The 20,448-nt window shown below is 39.7% G+C and overlaps 3 protein-coding genes and 1 non-coding gene across 7 annotated transcripts; 2 read left to right on the top strand and 2 right to left on the bottom strand.

Moving 5' to 3' along the window:
• Nucleotides 1-10: 10 nt before the first annotated feature.
• On the bottom strand, nucleotides 11-2,787 carry ankrd45 (ankyrin repeat domain 45). Of its 2 annotated transcripts, XM_065954383.1 has the most exons (6): nucleotides 2,567-2,781; nucleotides 2,323-2,484; nucleotides 1,625-1,792; nucleotides 1,441-1,526; nucleotides 983-1,121; nucleotides 11-169 (listed from the first exon to the last, which is right to left on the bottom strand). In XM_065954383.1, the coding sequence occupies exons 2-6, from the start codon at nucleotides 2,435-2,437 to the stop codon at nucleotides 132-134; spliced, it is 546 nt and encodes a 181-aa protein (XP_065810455.1). In that variant the 5' UTR covers nucleotides 2,438-2,484; nucleotides 2,567-2,781; the 3' UTR covers nucleotides 11-131. The 2 variants fall into 2 exon arrangements, with proteins under 2 accessions (XP_065810455.1, XP_029132523.2); XM_029276690.2 differs by having other exon boundaries at nucleotides 2,323-2,787.
• Nucleotides 2,788-3,040: 253 nt separating this feature from the next.
• trnaq-cug (transfer RNA glutamine (anticodon CUG)) lies at nucleotides 3,041-3,112 on the top strand. Its single transcript has one exon. It is a non-coding gene; the product is annotated as a tRNA-Gln (tRNA).
• A 1,689-nt stretch (nucleotides 3,113-4,801) lies between these two features.
• trnau1apb (tRNA selenocysteine 1 associated protein 1b) lies at nucleotides 4,802-13,323 on the top strand. 2 transcript variants are annotated; one of them, XM_020629616.3, is made up of 9 exons: nucleotides 4,802-4,961; nucleotides 5,936-6,033; nucleotides 6,485-6,584; nucleotides 7,394-7,446; nucleotides 8,982-9,110; nucleotides 9,531-9,647; nucleotides 10,405-10,693; nucleotides 10,909-10,951; nucleotides 12,418-13,323. In XM_020629616.3, exons 1-9 carry the CDS (start codon nucleotides 4,926-4,928, stop codon nucleotides 12,552-12,554), a joined length of 1,002 nt encoding a protein of 333 aa, XP_020485272.1. In that variant the 5' UTR covers nucleotides 4,802-4,925; the 3' UTR covers nucleotides 12,555-13,323. The 2 variants fall into 2 exon arrangements, with proteins under 2 accessions (XP_020485272.1, XP_020485265.1); XM_020629609.3 differs by having other exon boundaries at nucleotides 10,906-10,951.
• Nucleotides 13,324-15,223: 1,900 nt separating this feature from the next.
• fitm1l (fat storage inducing transmembrane protein 1, like) lies at nucleotides 15,224-18,510 on the bottom strand. 2 transcript variants are annotated; one of them, XM_065954381.1, is made up of 3 exons: nucleotides 17,881-18,510; nucleotides 17,207-17,573; nucleotides 15,224-16,133 (listed from the first exon to the last, which is right to left on the bottom strand). In XM_065954381.1, the coding sequence occupies exons 2-3, from the start codon at nucleotides 17,383-17,385 to the stop codon at nucleotides 15,470-15,472; spliced, it is 843 nt and encodes a 280-aa protein (XP_065810453.1). In that variant the 5' UTR covers nucleotides 17,386-17,573; nucleotides 17,881-18,510; the 3' UTR covers nucleotides 15,224-15,469. The 2 variants fall into 2 exon arrangements, with proteins under 2 accessions (XP_065810453.1, XP_065810454.1); XM_065954382.1 differs by having other exon boundaries at nucleotides 18,112-18,510.
• Nucleotides 18,511-20,448: the final 1,938 nt, after the last annotated feature.

Here is a 20,448-nt window from a genome sequence, read left to right as displayed (position 1 = left end):
CTTCCATTCCTCTCATATTGGTGTTTTTAAGTTCCTCATACTTTTCCACTTTCAACCAGGTATACACTAAACACAAGTTTAACCCTTTCAGACATTTATTTGAACACAGATTTGGAGATATTTCCTCTGCGTCAGTCCTTTCCTGCTGTTTTTCCAGGCACCTCTGCAGCTGTGAAAAGAAACAAGATGATCAAACATACGACTGTGCAGTTGGAAGACGGGTAAAAGGGAAAAAAAAATAAAGGATATGATATGACTTATTATATTTATTTTTTACGTTGTTATTACTGGATCACTCCAGGGTCGAGGACTCGTTGGATATGGAGAAAAAGAAAATCAGTTGCACACTGAAAATGACTTTACTGTCACTTTATTGTGGGTAAACAATGTTTCCCCCGTAGCATAATCACAGGCATACACAGGTGTGTTAACAACAAATAGTCACATGATCAACCCTGACAATATCGATTATTCAAGGTCATAAAATTCCGGAAGAGGATTAGGGCCACTGGGAAAAAAAATGTTGGTTCTAATTTTTTTTTCCTCCGTATAAAATCAAACAAGAACCATAGCGTGTATTAAAACAACATTATGTAACTTATACCATCAACATAGTAAATCAAAAAGCATATTTACAAATACAAAACATATCTACAAGAACAGGACAGATTCATGTCAAATAAGCTAACTGAATAAAATAAGCTGAATGCAATATATATATATATATATATATATATATATATATATAAATATGTATAAAATGTTTGACTATTTCTTTTTGCATCGTTCACTCACACTAAAGTGACAGTAAAGTAAAGTGTCTCGCTTCATTCATTTTTTCATTGTATGTTCATGAAACAGACCGTCACCTGAGAACATCGGCTGGCTGTGCACGTGGTACTCTGTTTGTGGTTAATATAATAAAGGGAGAAATATGTGTTGAGTTCAAATATCAGCTCTGAAATGTAACATCAGTACTTACATCCTGCTGTCAGCTTAGTGAGGATCGGCCTGAGAGTGTCCTCTATGTCTTGTCTTTGGTCTAAGAAGTCGGAGACTGTTGGGTTTCTGACACTCTGAATCCAGTCCGACTTGGACGAGCACACAGACTTGCAGATTTTCTACACGTGAAAGACGAGAAGATAAAAAAACAAGAAGCTCCTGAGCTGATGGGGACTTAAACAATTAAATATTGAAAAGGTCAAATTATCTCTAATCTAAGTGAAGCCACTATTTCCTCATCTGTGTGAATATGAGAGAAACAGTGAGAAACTGTTATCTCTTATAGTAATCTTTAAAAACAACTCATTTTTTATTTTTTATTACAAACCATAAATCCCCCTGCTAGAAATACACCATAGCTTTATTCAAAGTCATGGCAATGATCATTTAATTAAAATAGTATAACTAAATGATCTTGATGTCAAAACAATGCGTTACCTTCTCCTCTTTTGTCAGGTTCCTCTTTGAATCAGAGGTCATGTCTTTAATGAAGGTCACATATGACAGAAAGTCCTGTTGAGCGTCTGCAGCACACACACAAACACAAAAAGCTTCTTTTTTAATAAAGTTTTTACTTTACTGATTCATTTTGCCAAAGATACTGCTGTAATGTCACACACACCTGCCAGGATGAGACAGTCAGCACAGTCAGTCTTGGAGTATCTGTGGGCCAAGTCTAAAGGCCTCTCCCCTCTGAAGGTCTTTGCCTGTGTGTCGGCTCCCAGCTCAAGTAGAGTCCTCACTGTTTCCAGGTGGCCCCAACAGGCCGCGAGGTGTAGGGAGGAATAACCTGTGGAACAGAGGAGGCTCTCGTGAATCCTTTCAAATATTATTAAATCACCTGAAGACAACTGGAACAGAAATATGAGTATACTGTATTGTTTTATTTGACTTTTTAATCAGATAATGTGCAAAAATACACTCAGGACAAGATGAATGAAGATACACATGTTGACAAGGTAAGACATATCTGTATACTGACTTATTCTCATGTAGTCATTTCATCAGTAGGCTATCTGATAACTGAAATATTTCAAAAAGGTGTTTCAATACTTCACTTCCTGCAAAATAAAAGCATATATTGATTAGTTCAAAAGTAGGTCTATTCCTATTATAAGTTTTTTTTTACCATTTTAACTTTACTAAATGTTGTTTAGTGCTCATGATGGATTAATGTTGGGTCTTTGTAGATATGATAACCAGTAAGGTCTTTTAGCTGCTCTTTTTTGATTGGTTGATTGATTGATTGATTGATTGATTGATTGATTGATTGATTGATCGATCGAACAGTTAAAGCCCACTCAGCATCATTTTTCTTACCTCTGACAGTCTGCTCGTTGACCAAAGCTTCGTGTCTGAGCAGTTCTGGGACGATGGCGCTCCTCCCCAACATACTGGCAGTCAACAGGGCGTTCCTCCCAGCCTCGTCCTTCATACCAAACAAACCGTCTTCCGGCACCTCCTCCTCTGTGACACCCTCACCTTCAAAAAGCTCCTTGATGGTTTTCAAATCTCCAGATAGCACACAATTAAAAATGTCTTGCTGCAACGATGTCATACTTACTGCACTAATTTATTGTTGTCCCGCACTACACCGGGTAGTAGGCTATGTCTTGTTTCCATGGTTACAGCGTCACACGTTCTGTAAACTTAAGAGATGACGTAAATCAGAGAGTGAGAGCCTCTTTCTAGGGCTCTGGTAAACCTGTGTGTTAAACTTTTCCGCCTAGCCTACTTCTTCAGCTTTGTTTATTACTTTAACCCTCGTGGAGAAGGACAGAACCCTTTAGCTGCAACTAAAGACCGTTTGTTTATCTTCCCTTTGCTGAAAGAAGATTAACTAGGAATAACCGGGAATTAAGCCTTTTTTTAAATATAGCTTGGAATAAAAAAATTAATCCATAGGCCCTATGTGCTTTCAAAATCTTTATTTATTCCGATACGTTATAGTAAACATGAACTGTTTCAAACCTGAGATAATAGCGTAAATTCCTACTCACAGCAATTGGTTTTGAACGCGTCGCGGATCACCCCCAGTGGTTCCATGGTGTAATGGTTAGCACTCTGGACTCTGAATCCAGCGATCCGAGTTCAAATCTCGGTGGGACCTGATTTTAGGCCCCTTTGTAGGACTTTAAAAATCACATTATTCGAAGTTGTGACCTCTCATCACACAAATGAGATCCCATTACCAACCTTTCATTGCTCTTGACAAAGTAATGGCAGATCCTGCTGCAGCCAGAAAGACCTTATGTACCCTTATACACTGTACCATATGTTAACTTTTGTCGATGTCTTTTACTGCTACAAGCATACTTATATGCTTATATGCTTTTATTATTGTATAAATGAATACATTTCAAATATACCTTCATTGATGTTAATATAGCCTAGCAATTTTAATACATCTTTAATATGGTTTATTTCTGCCCACACTCTTCAGAATCCAGTAATTTCATTTATTTATTTATTTTATTTTACAGCTTTTGGCTTGACATGGCTATCATGTGTAACAATTATTCTATCGGGGAAAGGAGCACCAACTCTTTAATTTTTATTATTTATTTTTTTGTTAATCAAGAATGCATATGCAAACAACATGGCACTAACATCTTTCAAAATATCATAATGCACAGTTGCATATCCAAAACAGTAAGGATCAAAGGACAGACAAATTAAATAGGTAATATTAAAAAATAGAAATAAATAACTTTACGGAATTGGACTTTTCTTGTAATTTGTATTATACTTAAAAGTGTCCTCGCATCCCTTTAAAGGCTTTTATGTAAGACAGAAACTGTCTATGCTGTTTTCAAATCCAAATAGCAGATGCAACAAGTTGGATGGGATAGTGTTAATCAGATGGATATATACAACTACAAGATTTCCCATTCTGTAATTTGATATGTCAATCAATCAATCAATCAATCAATCAATCAATCAATCAATCAATCAATCAATCAATCAATCAATCCATCCATCCATCCATCCATCCATCCATCCACCCATCAATCAATCAATCATTATAGTGCCAATTCATAATATTGTTATCTCAAGACATTTTTACGAAAAAGCAGCTAAAAGACCTTACTCTTTGTTATCATATCTACAAAGACCCAACATGAATCCGTCATGAGCACTAAACAACATTTAGCAAAGTTACAGAGGCAATCAAAAACTTCCTGGCAGAAACCTCTAACAGAACCACACCCATGATGAACAGACATCTGCTGAAACTGTAGGCCTATTTGGGGTTGAAAATTGGGATAGAGGGAGATGCAGAAGGAAGCAGGATAGAGACAAATAAAGCAACAACAATGAAAAAGATAGATTTATAGCTACAATGTCAGTAATAAACTTCACTTCCTGATTGATTGATTCCCTTCACTTCACTTCCACTTCCTGAGCACTGCCGAGGTGCCCTTGAGAAAGGCACCTAACCCCCCTACCAGCTCAGGAGCGCCCACTGTGGGCAGTCCCCTCACTCTAAGACCTTTCCATTAGTGCATGTCCATAGGATCATGTTTGTGCATGTGTGTGTATTTCGGAATGTTTCTGTAGCATGTTTACTAGACAGAGTGTAAAATTTACCTTCGCGGGATCAATAAAGTATAAATAATAATAATAATAATAATAATAATAATTATTATTATTATTAAATTATTAATATTATATAATAATAATAATAATAATAATACTTATTATGATTAAAAATATGTGTTAGAAACCGACATTATTTAATCAAATCAGCTCCTTGGTGATCCTCAGCATTTCACCGGAAGTGACGTCTGGTTACCTGGAAACGGAAGAAGATTCGCGAATAGATTTGTGTAGCGTGAACCTGTAGATATTTAGCATCTCCATAAAATTAAGGAAAAACAAGGAAAGCTTCTACTGTACAACTCCCTCTCACTGACTTCAAGATGTTTAACAGACAGACAAGTCTCTGGATGGGTGATGTATGTTTGAAGTCTCCGTTTTTTGTCAATATGATTTATGTTAGCTTCGCTACGTTAGGTTGTTGCTAGCTCAGTTACGTAAAGTTAGCTCGTATATGTGACCACTGTCGAGAAGGTTAGACTAATAAAGTATATAATAAGTATCTAATTAACATGACTCAGCGTGTTTACCTACGTTAGAGTCTAGTTTAGTCCATATACTACAACGTAATAAACGCACATCCATATAATTGTTGTATGCTTAGCTAGCTCTTCCTCTCATTAGTCCTGAATGCTAGACGAGATGCTTCAAACGAGTCAACATTTATAGAGAGTATTTATTTAACGATTACACATCTAAGTCATCCTGTTGCAGTAAATATTTACAAAGAGAAGTGACACAAGTGTGTATTGTTTACTCATATCGTTTGAATAAATGTCTCAAATAAACAAAATGCACAATGATATCAGTTGCACTAAATAAAATATACTATTTCTTTACCACGATGGACAGAATAGTCACTTGTGTCAATGATTACGGCCATAATATCCAATATCCATATATGTCCAGGTGTTTTGATGTTCATGTATTTACATTCCGGTGTGACGCTACAAACCTTATTTCTGAGGGCAGATATTTGCTGACAAACTATATCAAATTTATAAATAATAAAGATACGTGTGTCTGCCAAATTTTGCATTGTCCTGAGAGGTGCATGCATTTCTCTGCATAACACAGGCTCTTTCTCTGACACCTAAAAGAAACAGAACCAGCATGATACAGTTATAAGTCTGGGAATTTAAGTTGTTTTACTCAATACTATTGTAAAACATTATGAGCTGTAGTTTGACCAAAGCATTTTAAAACACTAGACCTGCTTACGTAGCTTGACCAGTAATAGAGAGGACCATGCATGTTTGTGCACATTAATCTACTGTTGTGACTTTCTTGAGGTGAAAATCAAATCTGAACTTGTCTTTCATGTTGTGTTTAGTTGGACCCATACATGGATGAAAGCTTTATCAAGCAGGCCTTCAGTGCTATGGGAGAATCACCCTTTGGAGTCAAGATCATCACTCACAGGATAACAGGGTAGGACATTCAAAACATCTAATGAGTGGGAAGCTGACTGTGGGCTGCACTGTCATGAAGACATCTGTTTATAGAGATTTTTTAAAGCTAGATCTATATGGGATGATGGCTGACAGGAGACAGGATTGTGTTTTTACCCTGCTGCTCGAAACATTGTTTTCCTGTATACAGCCATGTCTGCTGCAAAGCTAGTACGCTTAATTCTGGGACTACTGACACTAAATAATCGCTCCTTACTTATGGATGATACAGATTTGGCAGATAGAAACCAAAAGGTTTATGTAACTCATTGATTAAAGTGACTAGAAATGTCTATAGGATACCATGAACGTGCTTCCTTTAATAATAATAACAACAACAATAATTACTGCCAACTTGGTTGTTTTAAGTTTAAGCTGTTTAGATTCTTTAAATGTAAATGCTTCCCTAACATCTTTGTCCACCTGTCCAGGGGTTCAGCAGGATACTGCTTTGTGGAGCTGGCAGACGAAGCGAGTGTCGACCGCTGTGTCCAAAGACTGAATGGAAAACTGGTCCCTGGATCAAACCCGGTCAGTTTTATGGTGTAATCGCAGAATCATGAATCTTTGATTTCAATCTTTACCGCAGTATGTATATTTTAATGTTTCTCCACAAATACTTGAATATATACAATTACTATTGACAATTTAATACTGCCTTCCTCTTTTCCCAGTGTTTAGAGTAATGTGATCAAGCAGTATTTAATTGTTGATTTGAATGTGGATAGTGGAGCTCAACTTGTCTCGCTCTTCCTTTGTTACAACAGTGACTCGAGTTTATTGTTGATAAATGACTATGATATGGGTTTGTTAATCTGCTCTTCATAAAGATTCTTGTTAAACAATGAAGTGTGTCAAATCTGTAGGATCTGCTAGTGTTGCTATTGCTAACACTAAAATACATGAAAGCAGAAGTAGTAACTTCTAAAGTGGAATGCTGCAGAGACAGCTCGTAATGATGAGGGTTTGTGAATGTAATCAAAGTCATGCGTGCACAGTTGTGAGCTTTAGCTGCTTGCTGCTGGATTTGAAATGCTGTTGGCACTGTGAGCTGGCCAAGCTACTGGGCTCCCCTGTCCACTGGCCTGTACCTGCTGCTGAAGGTGGCTGAGAGGCTGCTTGTACATGAATGTACTTTGTTTGAAGCTGGTGAATAGAGTCTCTGGTAGGAACTAACTGAGGAATGGGCTAAAGGCTGGTCTGTGTGGTGGAGGAGGTATGTAAACCCAAATAACAACCATAATAACTCCACTTTTTATTTCCAGCAATATCAGTGTAATACTACACGTCTTTTGGTGTGTGATGCCGGCTTAGTGTGTGTTTTTCTCTCCTCTGTGCAGCCCCGGAAGTTTAAGCTTAACTATGCCACGTACGGGAAGCGACCAGAGGCAGGGTAAGATATGATTCACGTTACTTTGAGACATTTAAATGCTTCACACCAAACACACATGGTGTCCATGTAACCTTATCTCAGGCCAAAACTGTTGTCTTAATCCAATTTCATTCAATAAAATACTCCTTTTCCTGTAATGTTGTATCAATTATGTTAACAAATGAGCTATTATGTAAATTTGAAATTGATTTCCAGTGCACTTTAATTTGTATTAAAGGGGAGATAGATTTTTATTTAAAATGGACTTCACAATTGGCCGGATTCATTGTTTGAATGTTTTAGCACACATGCTAATTCTCAACAGTTGTCCACAGGAGGCTTTTGGCTAATTGTCTGTAAAAAAATGCAATTCCATTATCATCCTATTATCTTTGTCATGTAGGGCATGAATGGGGAGAATGACTGAAATCAATATCCAAATATAAAGATTATTTTTTACTTCATGGTTAGTGTGACAAAACTACATCTGAAAAAAATCAGCCCATGTTCACTCTGCCTGAGAGACAATTAGACAAACTAATCTAGAAAACCTGTGAAACACCTTTAAATTTAGGGGAGCCTCACCGATGTACACGGCAGAGTTGATTTCTTGAAATAAGAAAATGTTAAAAAAAGTTGTTTGTTTGTTTCTAAGTTAGTCAGGACTTCAAATTCAAAGAGTACAAATTTAAACCTGAGAAATATGTAGGGCGTGGGGGTATGAAGAAGTGAGATCATCCAACCCCTCTGGTCTGATCTTCATCTTTTTATTTTAACCGTGCAGTTTGAGACATTAGCTGTCAAGTCAGCTGTAGGAAGTCAAGCTGCATTGTGGGTAATGTAGTCCCCATGTTTTGACAATAAAGATACGTTTAAGAATGAAAAAAGTTGATTTTGATCTGTTTTTAGAATGCATCACAAGTCAAACTTTCTTGTCAGAGTTCAGTGCTGTGGGGGAGTTTTTATTTTTATTTTTAATCTGGCTACCTGTTGACAGAAAACACAGATGGTGATTTTCAAGGGTTGTCTCTTTTTATATTTTCATTTGTTAAACTCTCCAAGTACAGTTTACTTAAAATCAAGATGTTACACTACAAAATATTTATTAAATGACAAAAACAATTTCATTATTTTCTACATTTCCATTATTTTTGGATTTACAATAGTAACACAAAATGACTTTCTCTTACCCTCCATCAACAAGCGGTTAACATTTCATGTTTGTTTATTTTAGAGTGAAAGAAATGTGAATATTTTAGACTTCTTAAATGTTCCAGCTCAAACAAAAACAACATGAAGACAGACATGTAGGTTGGCTGGATTAGTCATCATTACGTCTGCTTTGTTTACTCTACAACTGAAACACATAGACAGAAGAGAAGTTCTCATTTGTCTTGTTAGACAGAAGAGAAGTTCTCATTTGTCTTGTTGGGTTTGGGTCAACCATACAAATGGCATTTCCCCCAATAAGACATCCTCCCTATCTAAAGCATGTCAGTACTAACATAACATCACAAAGAAGACAAGTCTTTAATCAGTGTCCTCACTTTTCTCAGGCCGGAGTTCTCTGTGTTTGTGGGCGATCTGGCCTCTGAGGTGGACGACTTCCAGCTTCACCAAGTTTTCAAAAAATACCTTTCCTGCAAGGGAGCCAAAGTGGTCACTGACCAGTATGGATACTCCAGGTACGAGGGCTCATGAGGGTAGAGGTCAACTAGACATGGATGTGGCTTCAGAGACATTTAAATGTGTTTACTATTCTTATTGTTAGAAATCTAGAATAATGTGTCCTGGACTCTTGTTGTATTGATACTTTAGATAGCAGTGATATGGACCACCAGTACATCTTCATCTGTTTCCAACAAAAGGCTGACAAACTGTTTTCTGTACGTCTTATGCTGAAACTATTGTTTTCCCCATATAGGCTAAGCAAGAGCAACTCACAATTCAAGTGATGCTACCTGTTAAAAGTAAAACAACAAGTTTCAGTTCTACCATAATAATACCCATTATATTCTGTTTCTCATTATAAGTGGCTGTTGAAATGCCCAGTATAGAGCACGACGTGTTTTGGAGGGGAGATGTAACTGTTGTTTGACCCGCAGAGGTTATGGCTTTGTCAAGTTTGGAGAGGAGAGCGAGCAGAAGAAGGCGATTGAGGAGTGCCAGGGTACGATGCTCGGGGGGAAGCCGCTCAGACTGAGTATAGCTGTGGCAAAGAGGTGAGAACCATGACGACGGAACAAGTCACATTATCATCACTGTTCATCTTGTGTGGGTTTTCTTGTCATTGAATTCAGTGTGCTCGCCAAACACACAGTAAATATACCCTGTTTACAAGAATAGTTTGTCTATCAAAGCCTGGTACATATTTTATCAGCTTCATCTGTATCCAAAAACTTTTGAAAAACCACTCATAAATGATACTCCTCCCTGCTGTCCCATAAACTCACATGTGAAATAATCTGCATCTGAAAATAGTCCTCAACAGATACATGTTGTAGAAATAACTCACAAAAAAATCAAGACATGCATTAAACTTAAAGGGATATTTCACCAATTTGCATTAATCTTTGTATCATTAGAAACCTGGTAGTATGTTTGAATGGTCGTGCATCCAGCCCTCATTTTCCCCTGAGATGTGAAATCTTTGTATTTCTAAGTCTGAAAAGGAGCTTCCAGTGACACAAAATGAAAATCAGTGGGTGGGAACTCACTCCCAGAATCGAAACTTAACGTCTGCCATATTGCTTGGAAGCTATGCTAACAGGCTCTATGGAAAAAGCTGATAATGGCGAAAAATCTAAATATAGCGGCGAGATGGTTGCTGCCGACAGGCCGGTCTTGTTTCTTGGCTGCTGCGTGTGTCCGGGGCTGTAATGGTGCTATAATGTTTTCTGTGGGAGACCCCCAACCAGATATTCTTTCATTGATCAAGTTTCATATGTTAATGATAAGTTTCTGTGTATTATGTTGCAGCCAGAAGATGAGCAGCTACCACGGGAGCCAGGGCCAGAATTACAACAGCAACTACAACCAGTCCCCGTCCAGTTACTACGGCAGCAATAATAGCGGGGGTCAGGGGGGTTACTACTCTCAGTGGGGGGGCTATGACCAGTACAGTGGTTACAACACTGGCTACAACACTGGCTACAATAGTGGCTACAACTACAACTACGGGCCCTATGGATACCCCCCTCCAGGCAACGTGATGCCCCCACCTCCCACGGGGGTGCCACCCACATCCACTGACATGTCCGCTGTAGAGGTGAGGGGGTCCATACTCATTCTTAGAGCAGTAGATGATTCAGTATGTTTGTGGTGAGTCAGTCAACCCACAGCGTCACCAAAATTGTCTGGATGTGTTTTGTATGCTAGCTGAGGTTTGTTCACAGTGACTGCAGTCTTTGAGGGCGGGGGGGGGGGGGGTCTTGAAGAGATTCTCAGAAATATTGACCAATATGTGATGTCTTTCCACAGCAGAGCCACGAGGAGACTGAAGGTGTAGATGAGGAAAATACTGAAGGTAAAGAGACCTTCATTTGTTTCATCTTACCCATATCTTGTTTGAAAATATATCGATAAATAGCCCAGCCCTAGTAGCAGCTACACGACAGCACATGTCTCAGCATTTCATACAGGTTTATAGGTGACACCGGTTCAAAAAAAAAAAGTGCTTCTCATGCACTGATTTTACAATAAATATGAACCCTGTCTGATTAAAAGTGTTAAAATGTTCAAGCCAATAAAAGACTGAGTACAGTTATTACAGCAAACCCTACATAAGACTAGGGCTGGGCTATATATCGATATATTTTCAAACAAGATATTGGGTAAGACAATATGGTTAATATGGATATAGTTTATGTTGCATTAAAATAACGTTATAGAGGTTCCAGTTCACCTTTTTCTCATGACTGTCCCTCTTAACCCTGCTCCTCCTCTCTCTCTCTCTCTCTCTCTCTTTTATTGTATTTAAGGAACATTTTTATTTTATAATATGACTTTTTAAATTCACAAACAGGTAGTTTATTATTCATGTGTTTTCACTGTTAATAATATACATATAGATATATATCGAGTATCGCCATTTAGCTAAACAATGTGGAGATATGAGTTTTGGTCCATATCACCCAGTCCTAGCTGCTACCATCAGTCACTGCTCGCGACCTGACGCAATTATAAAATTCATCCCGTCATTCATTCTGTGTTACAAGCGGGCACTTTTGTGTTGTTGTAAAGCGTGGCTGAATATATGTATGGTGATGAGAATCAGGCTGGCAGCTTTTCTCCCTCATTAGGTCACAGAGTCATGCATTAAAGAAAACAAAAATACTGTGAAGTTAGTAAACTGCACATGTGGAAATGTTGTTCCTCTTCAAACAGGCTGCATCTCATACACTGGTGCCATTTATACTCTGTATTTTACTGAACTGTAACTGGTTATTTTTATGAAATATCTGGTGGTTTTTAAGGTGAAACAGCTGATGAGGTGTTTTCTGTATATGACCTCTTAAACCCACCACCTCAGAGGGGTCTGGTGCCAGAAATGGGCTCTGTCTAGCCCTATTCAGACTGCTATTTCAAGCCCTGAGTTCATGCCCCCGTGACCTTTCACCTTCAATCTGAAGGTCACAGAGGCATAAAGGGGGACGAAGTCATCCCCCCTCTGTACCGTCTTTAGATCTTTAGAGGTAGTACAGAGGGGTTAAAGAGAGCGAGACGATATCAGCCGAGCCAGCGGGGGAGCACAGCGCTGGATCATTGAATCAATAGGAATGCCCAAAGACGCGATGACGGCTGAGCTTAGTTTCACTTTTGTGAATAAAAGAAGTCTTAAAAGAGCTTCTGTTACTGTAGGATAACTAATGAGGCGTCCAGTGTTTGCTCTATGATAGACTTGAATTCAGTCCATGGATGTTGTATGCATGCACACATGAATGCCTTACACTGTGGATCTGTTCAAGTCATTGTGTGTTTTTTTTCTTCCAGAGCCCATAGCAGAATGTGACGTGGAGCAGTGGAACAAAGATTTTATGCAGCGCAGTGAGGAGCTCTACGATGCCATGATGAGCTGTCACTGGGAACCCCTGGACTCTGTTAACTCTCCTATTCCCTCCCTGTCTTGATGGTTCCCCACCCTTCTACTGACCCACACCTGACCCTTCAAATATTTAATCGTCTATGGTTTTTTGTACTACCCATAATCTGCCACGGCCTAACAGCAGACAGAGGATCTTGTTCCTCTTTAATCACTGACGTCCACACAGACACTCACTGAGTCATATTACTGATTCTCAACGTGCTCTCTCTCTGAGGAACAGACACAGTAACTAAAACAGACTGAATGCCTCTTGTCAATACTCACCTTGTGATAATGTCAGTGAAAGAAAAGCTCACTTTCATCCTCTCCAGATGAGCCGTGTTAAATGGTGACACCAGCAGAAGATAACCTTATTATGTGTGATGACCCCAACTGTAAGAAAGATTGTCTAGAAGACAAAAGTTACGACTTAATGCCTTAATTGTCTTTGGCCATGAACTTCTCCATCTAAGAGCGTCAGTAGAATGATATTGTAGACGCAGAAAATCATTCTTTCTTTTTCCTGGGAAGGAAATGTCACCGGCTTTAAATGTGTCTGATTGGTCTTCTAAGTGGAGGTATATGAATACGATACTTCTCAGTATAACCAACAGAATGCAATCACCACTCTATCATCATCATCATCATCACTGTTTTCCAGACAAGAAGCTGTAGATCTTTCTATGTTAAAGACACATGGTACAACCCGATCGTTCAGAGCGGACGTCCAGGCAGCATTTCTCTCCTGCTGTTGTTATGTTTTGTAGATATTTTCTTTCCTGAGACGTTTAATCAATAAAACACATTTAGGAGGAGCATGTTCTTGTGTTTTCAGAGGAGAGTGAACATGAAGTGTTCCTCCTCAGAGGCTGATGGAGTTTTGCGTCACTATTTTAAGAACTTTTTATTAAACATATGAAGGTATCTTATTTGGTTTCACATCTGCACTCCTGAGAATATGTAGAGATAATTTCAGGAGGACTGCTCTGGATGTTTTCTTGACCTGACTGTTCACATATGCTCCTCACAGAGGGAGAGGGGGGGCGGGTGTCCCTGAGACTATCAGAGAGCAGATTACTTCTTATCATCTAAAACAGTTGCTGAGGGGAAGGTGACGGATGAATTGATCAACAGCACGCTGCACAAACAGTTTCTTGTTTTATTAGATTTTCTCACAGCAAAGATTCCCGCTGAGTGAAACATTTGACTGTTTAAAAGAACAGGAAGAGGTTTTGTTAAGAAGCCATACTAACCCCATGTACCTTACAAAACAGAAAATACTATTTGTACACAAGGGGGCGCCAAAATTGACAAATGAAAAGTTACTTTCAGCAGCTTTAAAGAAAACAATAGAAAGACAAAAAAAGGGATACATCTCTCACTGGATCTCCAATTGAATGTTTAATAATTCTAACCAGCTGCTGCTCAAAACGCTCTGAATCTTTTTCTTTTTTTTTCTGTATCTTTACTAAATCTAAGCGGTCTGTTGTAAACTTTCTTTGTCCCTGATGAAAGCTTGTTTCTTAAGATATACTTCCTCACAACTTCAGACCTCAAAGGATTTAGACTCACCGTTCTTTTGGTATCCAAAGATTGACTGAAAAAAACATCCTTCATCTTTAATCACGTTACCCAAGCTAGGCCTGGTCTCCCAGTTATCCTGCACACCCTCTGAAATAGTCTACATGTTAATTCACTACCGTGTTTATTCATCCAGTGCTCATCGTTTCATTCAGAATAAAAAGGCTTCATTCATTCTGTCGCTCTTTAATTGTTCAGAGGAAACATTATGCATTCACAGCTTGCAACCCAAATAATCAGACAATTAATTACCTGTTTGTTTTTGGTAATAAATCACCTTTTGTTTACATATATTTATGAAAAAGAAGTTTACAATGCTTCACAAGGGAAATGTTTGGGCAGTCGGGGTTGCATCTGAAGTATGACTCACTAAATATTCAGACCTCTTAAACAGAAGCTCCGAGTTACTCACACTCATCATGCTCTCTGTTGAGAAGCTTTTGGGGCGTTGGTGGTGTTTTTTTAACGTGTAACTACCGTTGTACCACAGCAAAGAGTCGGTCAACCTGGAAGATCAGGAGTACGATCCCCAGCTCCTGCAGCCTCATGTCCTTAGGCAAGACACTGAACCCTTGAATGTGTATAATGGGATTACTTCTGATGTTCACTTTACACAGCAGCCTCTACCGTCAGTGTGTGAATGTGTAGGTGTGACCTGCGGTGAAAAAAGCTTTGGGAAGTCAGAAAACTAGAAAAGAAAGAAACAAGCTCAAGTCCATTTACCATGTAGACCTACTGAGGCTGTACTGTAGTCCTGGAAGCGGGCACCCCAGGTTCAAAATATGACCCCTGGCTCCTTTCCTGCATTCAAGTCATTCCCCACTCTCATTTCTCACTCTATCCACTGACCTGTCTCTAATAAAGACAGACAAATCCCCAAAATAAATCTTACAATCAAATAAAATAATGTTCCAAATGAATCCAATGAGTTTCTCTTTTTACAGTAATGTCCCATTAGTGTTTGGTTAGTTTACTTAGTTTACTTCTTGATTATCACAACACCAATCCTTCAAATCATTTAAGTTATTCATATCTTTGTATTGCAAACAAACTTTAAGATGTGAGTCCTGTCACAGTGTGTGTGTGTGTGTGTGTGTGTGTGTGTGTGTGTGTGTGTGTGTGTGTGTGTGTGTGTGTGTGTGTGTGTGTGTGTGTGTGTGTGTGTGTGTGTGTGTGTGTGTGTGTGTGTGCGCGTGTGCGTGTGCGTGTGTGTGTGTGCATGCGTGGCTTCCTTCAATGATTGTGCTGTTTTGGAAATCATTAAACTACACTGTTCAGAGTTCAAAACAGTAGCTCTTGTCTTCCTGTGAAAAGAAGACAGCACACTCAAACATCTAATAGAGCTTAAAGTCGTCGTTCACCTTCATCTCTTGTTTCCTGTTAATTGCAGGAGTCTTGGCTCAATTTTGCATCCTCAGTTTTGGTGTTAAGCAGTCCCAATCCAGGTCTCCCAGGAGAGCACCAGCTGGGCCCGAGGCGGTACCAGCCCTGGTACAGTCCCCTCCAGCTCAGACACCCCAGAGCGCCCCCTAGCAGCTGGGTGGGGAACTGAGGGAAGTAAGCCAAGAGGCAGAGCAGCAGAAAGATCCAGAGGCCGAGCAGGAGGACACAGAAGAGGAAGAGGATCCTGAGAGGGGCGTCTGAGACCCCGCCCAGGCTCAGGTAAGGGCCAAACACGGACGTTTCCTCCGCCAGCAGGAGGCAGCAGAGACACAGGAGGAAGACGTCCTCTGAGACTTCATAACCCCTCCACAGCATCCCAGCCCTGAGGCACTCCGACTTACTCTCGCCTTCTCGCAGCACCAGCAGAGGCTGCCCGTTGGCGACCTCTGGACCGCCGAGTAAAGGTTCATAGCAGCTTCCTGTGGTGTTCTCCAGCAGGTCCAGGAGTTTACAGAAGCCGAGCCACAACCCGCCGGCCACCCCGAGCCGTGACAGGTGACGCATGGAGAGGGACACGGAGCGACGGATGGAGAAGGAGAGGAGGAAGACAAACGACCCAACAAAGATGCAGGTCCAGCCCCAACCAGAGCGCAGGAACATCCTGGAAGAAGGAGAGCAGAGAGGTGTGAACAAACTTCATAGCAAGAAAGACGAGGAGACGGAGGGAAAGAGGGGAGGAAGTTAGATCAGTGACATCATGTCATACTGACATTTTGAGTCATTAACATCCAGGTCAAAGGTCAAAGGTATCTTTATTGTCCCCACAGGGAAACATACAAGACACTGAGAAATAATCCAACTAACAGTAGGTGCATAGATACATAAAACATGAAAGCCCAGCTGAGATGCTCCAGCATCCAGATAAAAGTGAAAGTACAGTGTGCAATGAGCAAGAAATTAAAATTCAACTGCGAGGTCATATCATGTCCTGTGAGAAGTATAGTATACAGGTTTCTGGTAAATTACTAACTAACTAGTGACAAGCATTACATTATACAGACTAGAAGATATTTCTTTTATTTGGTATTAGTCTGTGGATACAGCTAATAATGACCTTCAGACCACCTGAGTAGAACAATCTGCAAAGACACATTGGAGGGTTGGTAAACACATAACGCAGTGAAACCATGACTGCTGGTTGGATGTTTAATATGTGACTTTCAGTCAGAGCAGAGACTACTACTGAAAACAGCTCAAGAAACAGGAATATAATTATCAAAAATAACAAGAAGTTAAAAATCAAACATATGTACATCAGTTAAATAAAGGGAGTAAAATACAATAATAGAATAATACAAGGTATGTACACTTCCACTTGTGGAAAGAGTTATCATTAAAAACACACACAGTGTGTAGCATTATTGATATGAGTGGAGATGCTGTTAAAGAGTCTGATTAAACAGTCTTTATTATACATCTAACATGACTGACATTTGGTCAGCTGGTTGATACCCCAGTCTTCTGTTATTTAACATATAACACAGCATATTTGACCTTTAAATACCAGAAGAGGCTGGCATCAGGGTTACAACAAAATCTAACCACAGTGACACGTCTTTGAGCACAGCTGTCACTTTCTATTAAGAGCAATGCAGGAGTGCATTGTGGGTACTTCAGTGGCATAATAATAGCAGTGGTACAAAGAAGAGGGCAAACAGAAGAAGGCCTGCTCACCTGTAGAGGAAGTGACTTCTCTTGGCAAAGATGCTGTGCTGCGAGACCCAGAGGCTCAGTGCAGGACCAAACATCACCACTGCTGACAGCAGCAGGTGGAAGTGCTGCCGGACCGCGGTGTTACCCAGGAACCGGGCCGCCAAGTCCGTCAGGACCACCAGCACCGTGTGGAGGAACATCTGGACCTCAGAACCAAACCTCTGCTCTAAATTAACTTAACTTAACTTAACTTTAATGGAAGGTTTGCCGGCTTTGAATGCAGCAGCAGGTTTTGTGTAGGTTATCCACTTCAAACTAAGTACTGCATTCACTGCTCCATGTGATAAGTCTGTAATCCTCCCCAGAATGCACTTGTGCTGTGGATTACCTGTTACATATGGGAACAAGAATCCAGTTGGTTATGAAGACAAAAAATAAGTCCATCGGTCAATTCAATCAGTCAGTCCACTGAAACTGATTTTCCAAAGATTGAGTAGTGGTTGACGCCTCCTGATGTTAGCTGTTAGTGTTGGGCGTCCACGTGTAAAGTTATTGTAAGTTATGAATGGAATGGCAGCTGGCCCCCCTAGACTGCAAACACATGCACGCTGTGAAATCCAAGCGTGACACATCAATCCAGATCCTGACTCAGAAGAGAATCTCTGCTGTTTAGTGTCAGTGCACGTTGTTCTCACCGTTCAAACTTCAGCTATGCAACCATTCCATACCATCTGACTATTTTTTCTTGTAGCTGCAGGAGGGTGAGCTGAGCTTCATTCCTCACTGACTCTGTTTTGCAGGTTCTTCAAGTGTCATGTTCTACAGCAATTATCTGTAACCTCTTCTGGATCAGTTCTGCAGAAATACAATGGCTGCTGATGTATTCCACTCAGCGATGGTCAAAGAGTCAAAGCTGCAGGATATACCTGTCCTATTCGATCTGCGTCTTCTGCTCTTCTGTGTCACTGATGCCCGCTCTCTCCACACATACACACACACTGCATGAAAATACAGGGTATGTTCTCGCCCTGTCATACGCCTCATGGGCCTAGGTGTCACATTTCTCCTTCTGAGATGACTGAGGATTCAGAAGGTTGAGCCAATGACACTGATTCCTTGATGTTGACAGGGTTTCTTACTCTCTACTATCAGCAGAGGCTGAGGGTAAGATGAGCAGAATCAGAGTCACTGTAAAGTGGTGAATTAAATGCGTGAGCGATGAGTCACATTAGATATTAATATACAAACTGTTACATTACATGTGTTTAAGTTCAAGCATATTAATAGCTGTAACCTTTGTTCTGTATCTGAGCTAAGACTCAGCTGTTGCTGCGGCAGGCTGCTTCTGTCACTCATTGGTGACTGACACACACACACACACACACACACACACACACACACACACACACACACACACACACACACACACACACACACACACACACGCACAAACACACACTATTAGGCTATATATCGAGCAACAATGTGTTAGATTGTTAGATGTATATAACTCTTCTTGAAATGTATATCTAGCCTAATGTTATGATTATTTAGGGCCAATGTTACAGCTTCTATCCTCCTAATGTTACCTGCTGCATGGCTGTTGAAGCGCAGGCTGAACTGCTGCATTACTGCTAGGAAGGGGCAGGGGGTCAACTGTGGGCTGCTGACTGATTTTGAAACCAAAATAGTCTATTTTAGGGAGCTTTGCTACCCTCTCTTCCTGGTCCTTTTTCTCCTGTCATTTTTTACTTCTGCTTGAAATTAATTAAATTAATATTGATATTTTGTTTTCTATGTTTGCTTTATTTTTTTCTAACTTCTGAGCTATGGGACACTCCTGAATTTCCCCCAGGAGATGAATAAAGTATTTATCTATCTATCTATCTTGAAAGGCATTTTGAATCGCTCGGTCGGCTCGGAGAGGTACACAGTGCTCGCCACCAAATTTTGGCTGTAACAAGCCACATGACATGATCACATTATTACCCAGCAACCATCACAGCACATTTGGATATGACGAAAAGATCAAATGAAATATTAAATTATTCATTTAATGGAATTGTTTTCTTTAGTCTGTTTATAGTTTATGTAGAATAAGAACATCATTTTGTTCTAGACTGTGACTGACTATAACACACAAAAGAAAACCATGATGGAGATCGGTCTGCCTCTTCAAGTCAGTATATAACGAATGGCACCATTGGATTGTTAACATGTGCTTCTCTGGACTCAAATGTATCTCCAACAAAATGGTTTAAATTAACATTCATGAAGTCAGAATCTAGAGGGGGGTCCACTCCTCCTCCTCCTCCAGGTTCTTCAAACTGGTTTGTGTATGTTTAGTGTTTTCCTCACACCAACAGCTCTCTGCACTCATTCTTATGATGCATTCATCACTGATCTACCTGACAGTGTTTTTTAAGTTTACAGTTTTGTTAAATGTATCACTCTCTACATGTCCCCTATTTTTTTTAAAGCAGGATCTGCTGTCATTTCCTGTTGTGTGTTTTTACTCCACTAGATGTCACAGTGAGGTTAGAGCGTCACCATGATATTCCTGCACTTACTCTGACTAACCAAAGAGTTGTGCTCTTTCTCCTTAATGAGTCCTGTCAGCATCAGCAGCAAACACAGACATCTTCCATCTGAATTTGTTTTCATTTTGAGTTTCTCTGAAGTCTGCATTCTGTCAAATAAAAAAATGAAGTTTATTTGTGACTTTATGCCTCTGGACTCTCTTCTGTTACACCTCTATCTCAGTGGAAAACTTCTTGCAGACTCAGCGAGAATTGAAATCCAGCAGAGAGAGGGAGAGGAGTCGATGAGTTCATACAGCAGCAGATATGTTTCTGTTCTCAGAGGTTATCTTATAAAACAATAGATGATCAAACACAGCAGACGAGCTCTGTGGGTTTCCTCTTTGCAGCCTCCTCCTCACCGTTATCTGAGGTATTTCATATTAATAACACAACGACAGTTACAACCTTTCAATGTGATTTAATAATTCTTTAGTTTGTGCTGAAAACTTTCTCAGGTCTAATTGTTGGTATTAATCTGTGAGAGAAAAACTGTTTTATAATGAACTCGGAAACCGAAACGCTGATAATGTGAAACAGCAGACAGTATTGTCCCGTCTACATGGGTCTTCATTTAGATTTCTTTTATACGACTACAAAAAAAGTAAAAGGAGCCATTAATTTAAAAGAAAAAAAACTCAATTTTTTTTTTTTTTTAAAGTACATTTTCTAGAAACACAACTG

The sequence above is a fragment of the Labrus bergylta genome, chromosome 4 (genome assembly GCF_963930695.1).
Source record: "Labrus bergylta chromosome 4, fLabBer1.1, whole genome shotgun sequence".
Lineage (NCBI taxonomy): Eukaryota > Metazoa > Chordata > Actinopteri > Labriformes > Labridae > Labrus > Labrus bergylta.
Note: the sequence above shows the minus strand (reverse complement) of the source record. Positions and strands in the feature narration are given on the sequence as shown.

Coding starts and splice junctions, on each gene's coding strand:
- trnau1apb (XM_020629609.3), top strand. CDS start 4,926: ATGTTTAACAGACAGACAAGTCTCTGGATGGGTGAT. Junction 6,585..7,393: donor TGGTCCCTGGATCAAACCCG/GTCAGTTTTATG, acceptor TCCTCTGTGCAG/CCCCGGAAGTTTAAGCTTAA. Junction 10,694..10,905: donor CTGACATGTCCGCTGTAGAG/GTGAGGGGGTCC, acceptor GTCTTTCCACAG/CAGAGCCACGAGGAGACTGA.
- fitm1l (XM_065954381.1), bottom strand. CDS start 17,385: ATGTTCCTCCACACGGTGCTGGTGGTCCTGACGGACTTGGCGGCCCGG. Junction 16,134..17,206: donor AGAAGTCACTTCCTCTACAG/GTGAGCAGGCCT, acceptor TCCTTCTTCCAG/GATGTTCCTGCGCTCTGGTT.
- ankrd45 (XM_029276690.2), bottom strand. CDS start 2,560: ATGACATCGTTGCAGCAAGACATTTTTAATTGTGTGCTATCTGGAGAT. Junction 1,793..2,322: donor CAACGAGCAGACTGTCAGAG/GTAAGAAAAATG, acceptor TCTGTTCCACAG/GTTATTCCTCCCTACACCTC. Junction 1,527..1,624: donor TGACTGTCTCATCCTGGCAG/GTGTGTGTGACA, acceptor TGTGTGCTGCAG/ACGCTCAACAGGACTTTCTG.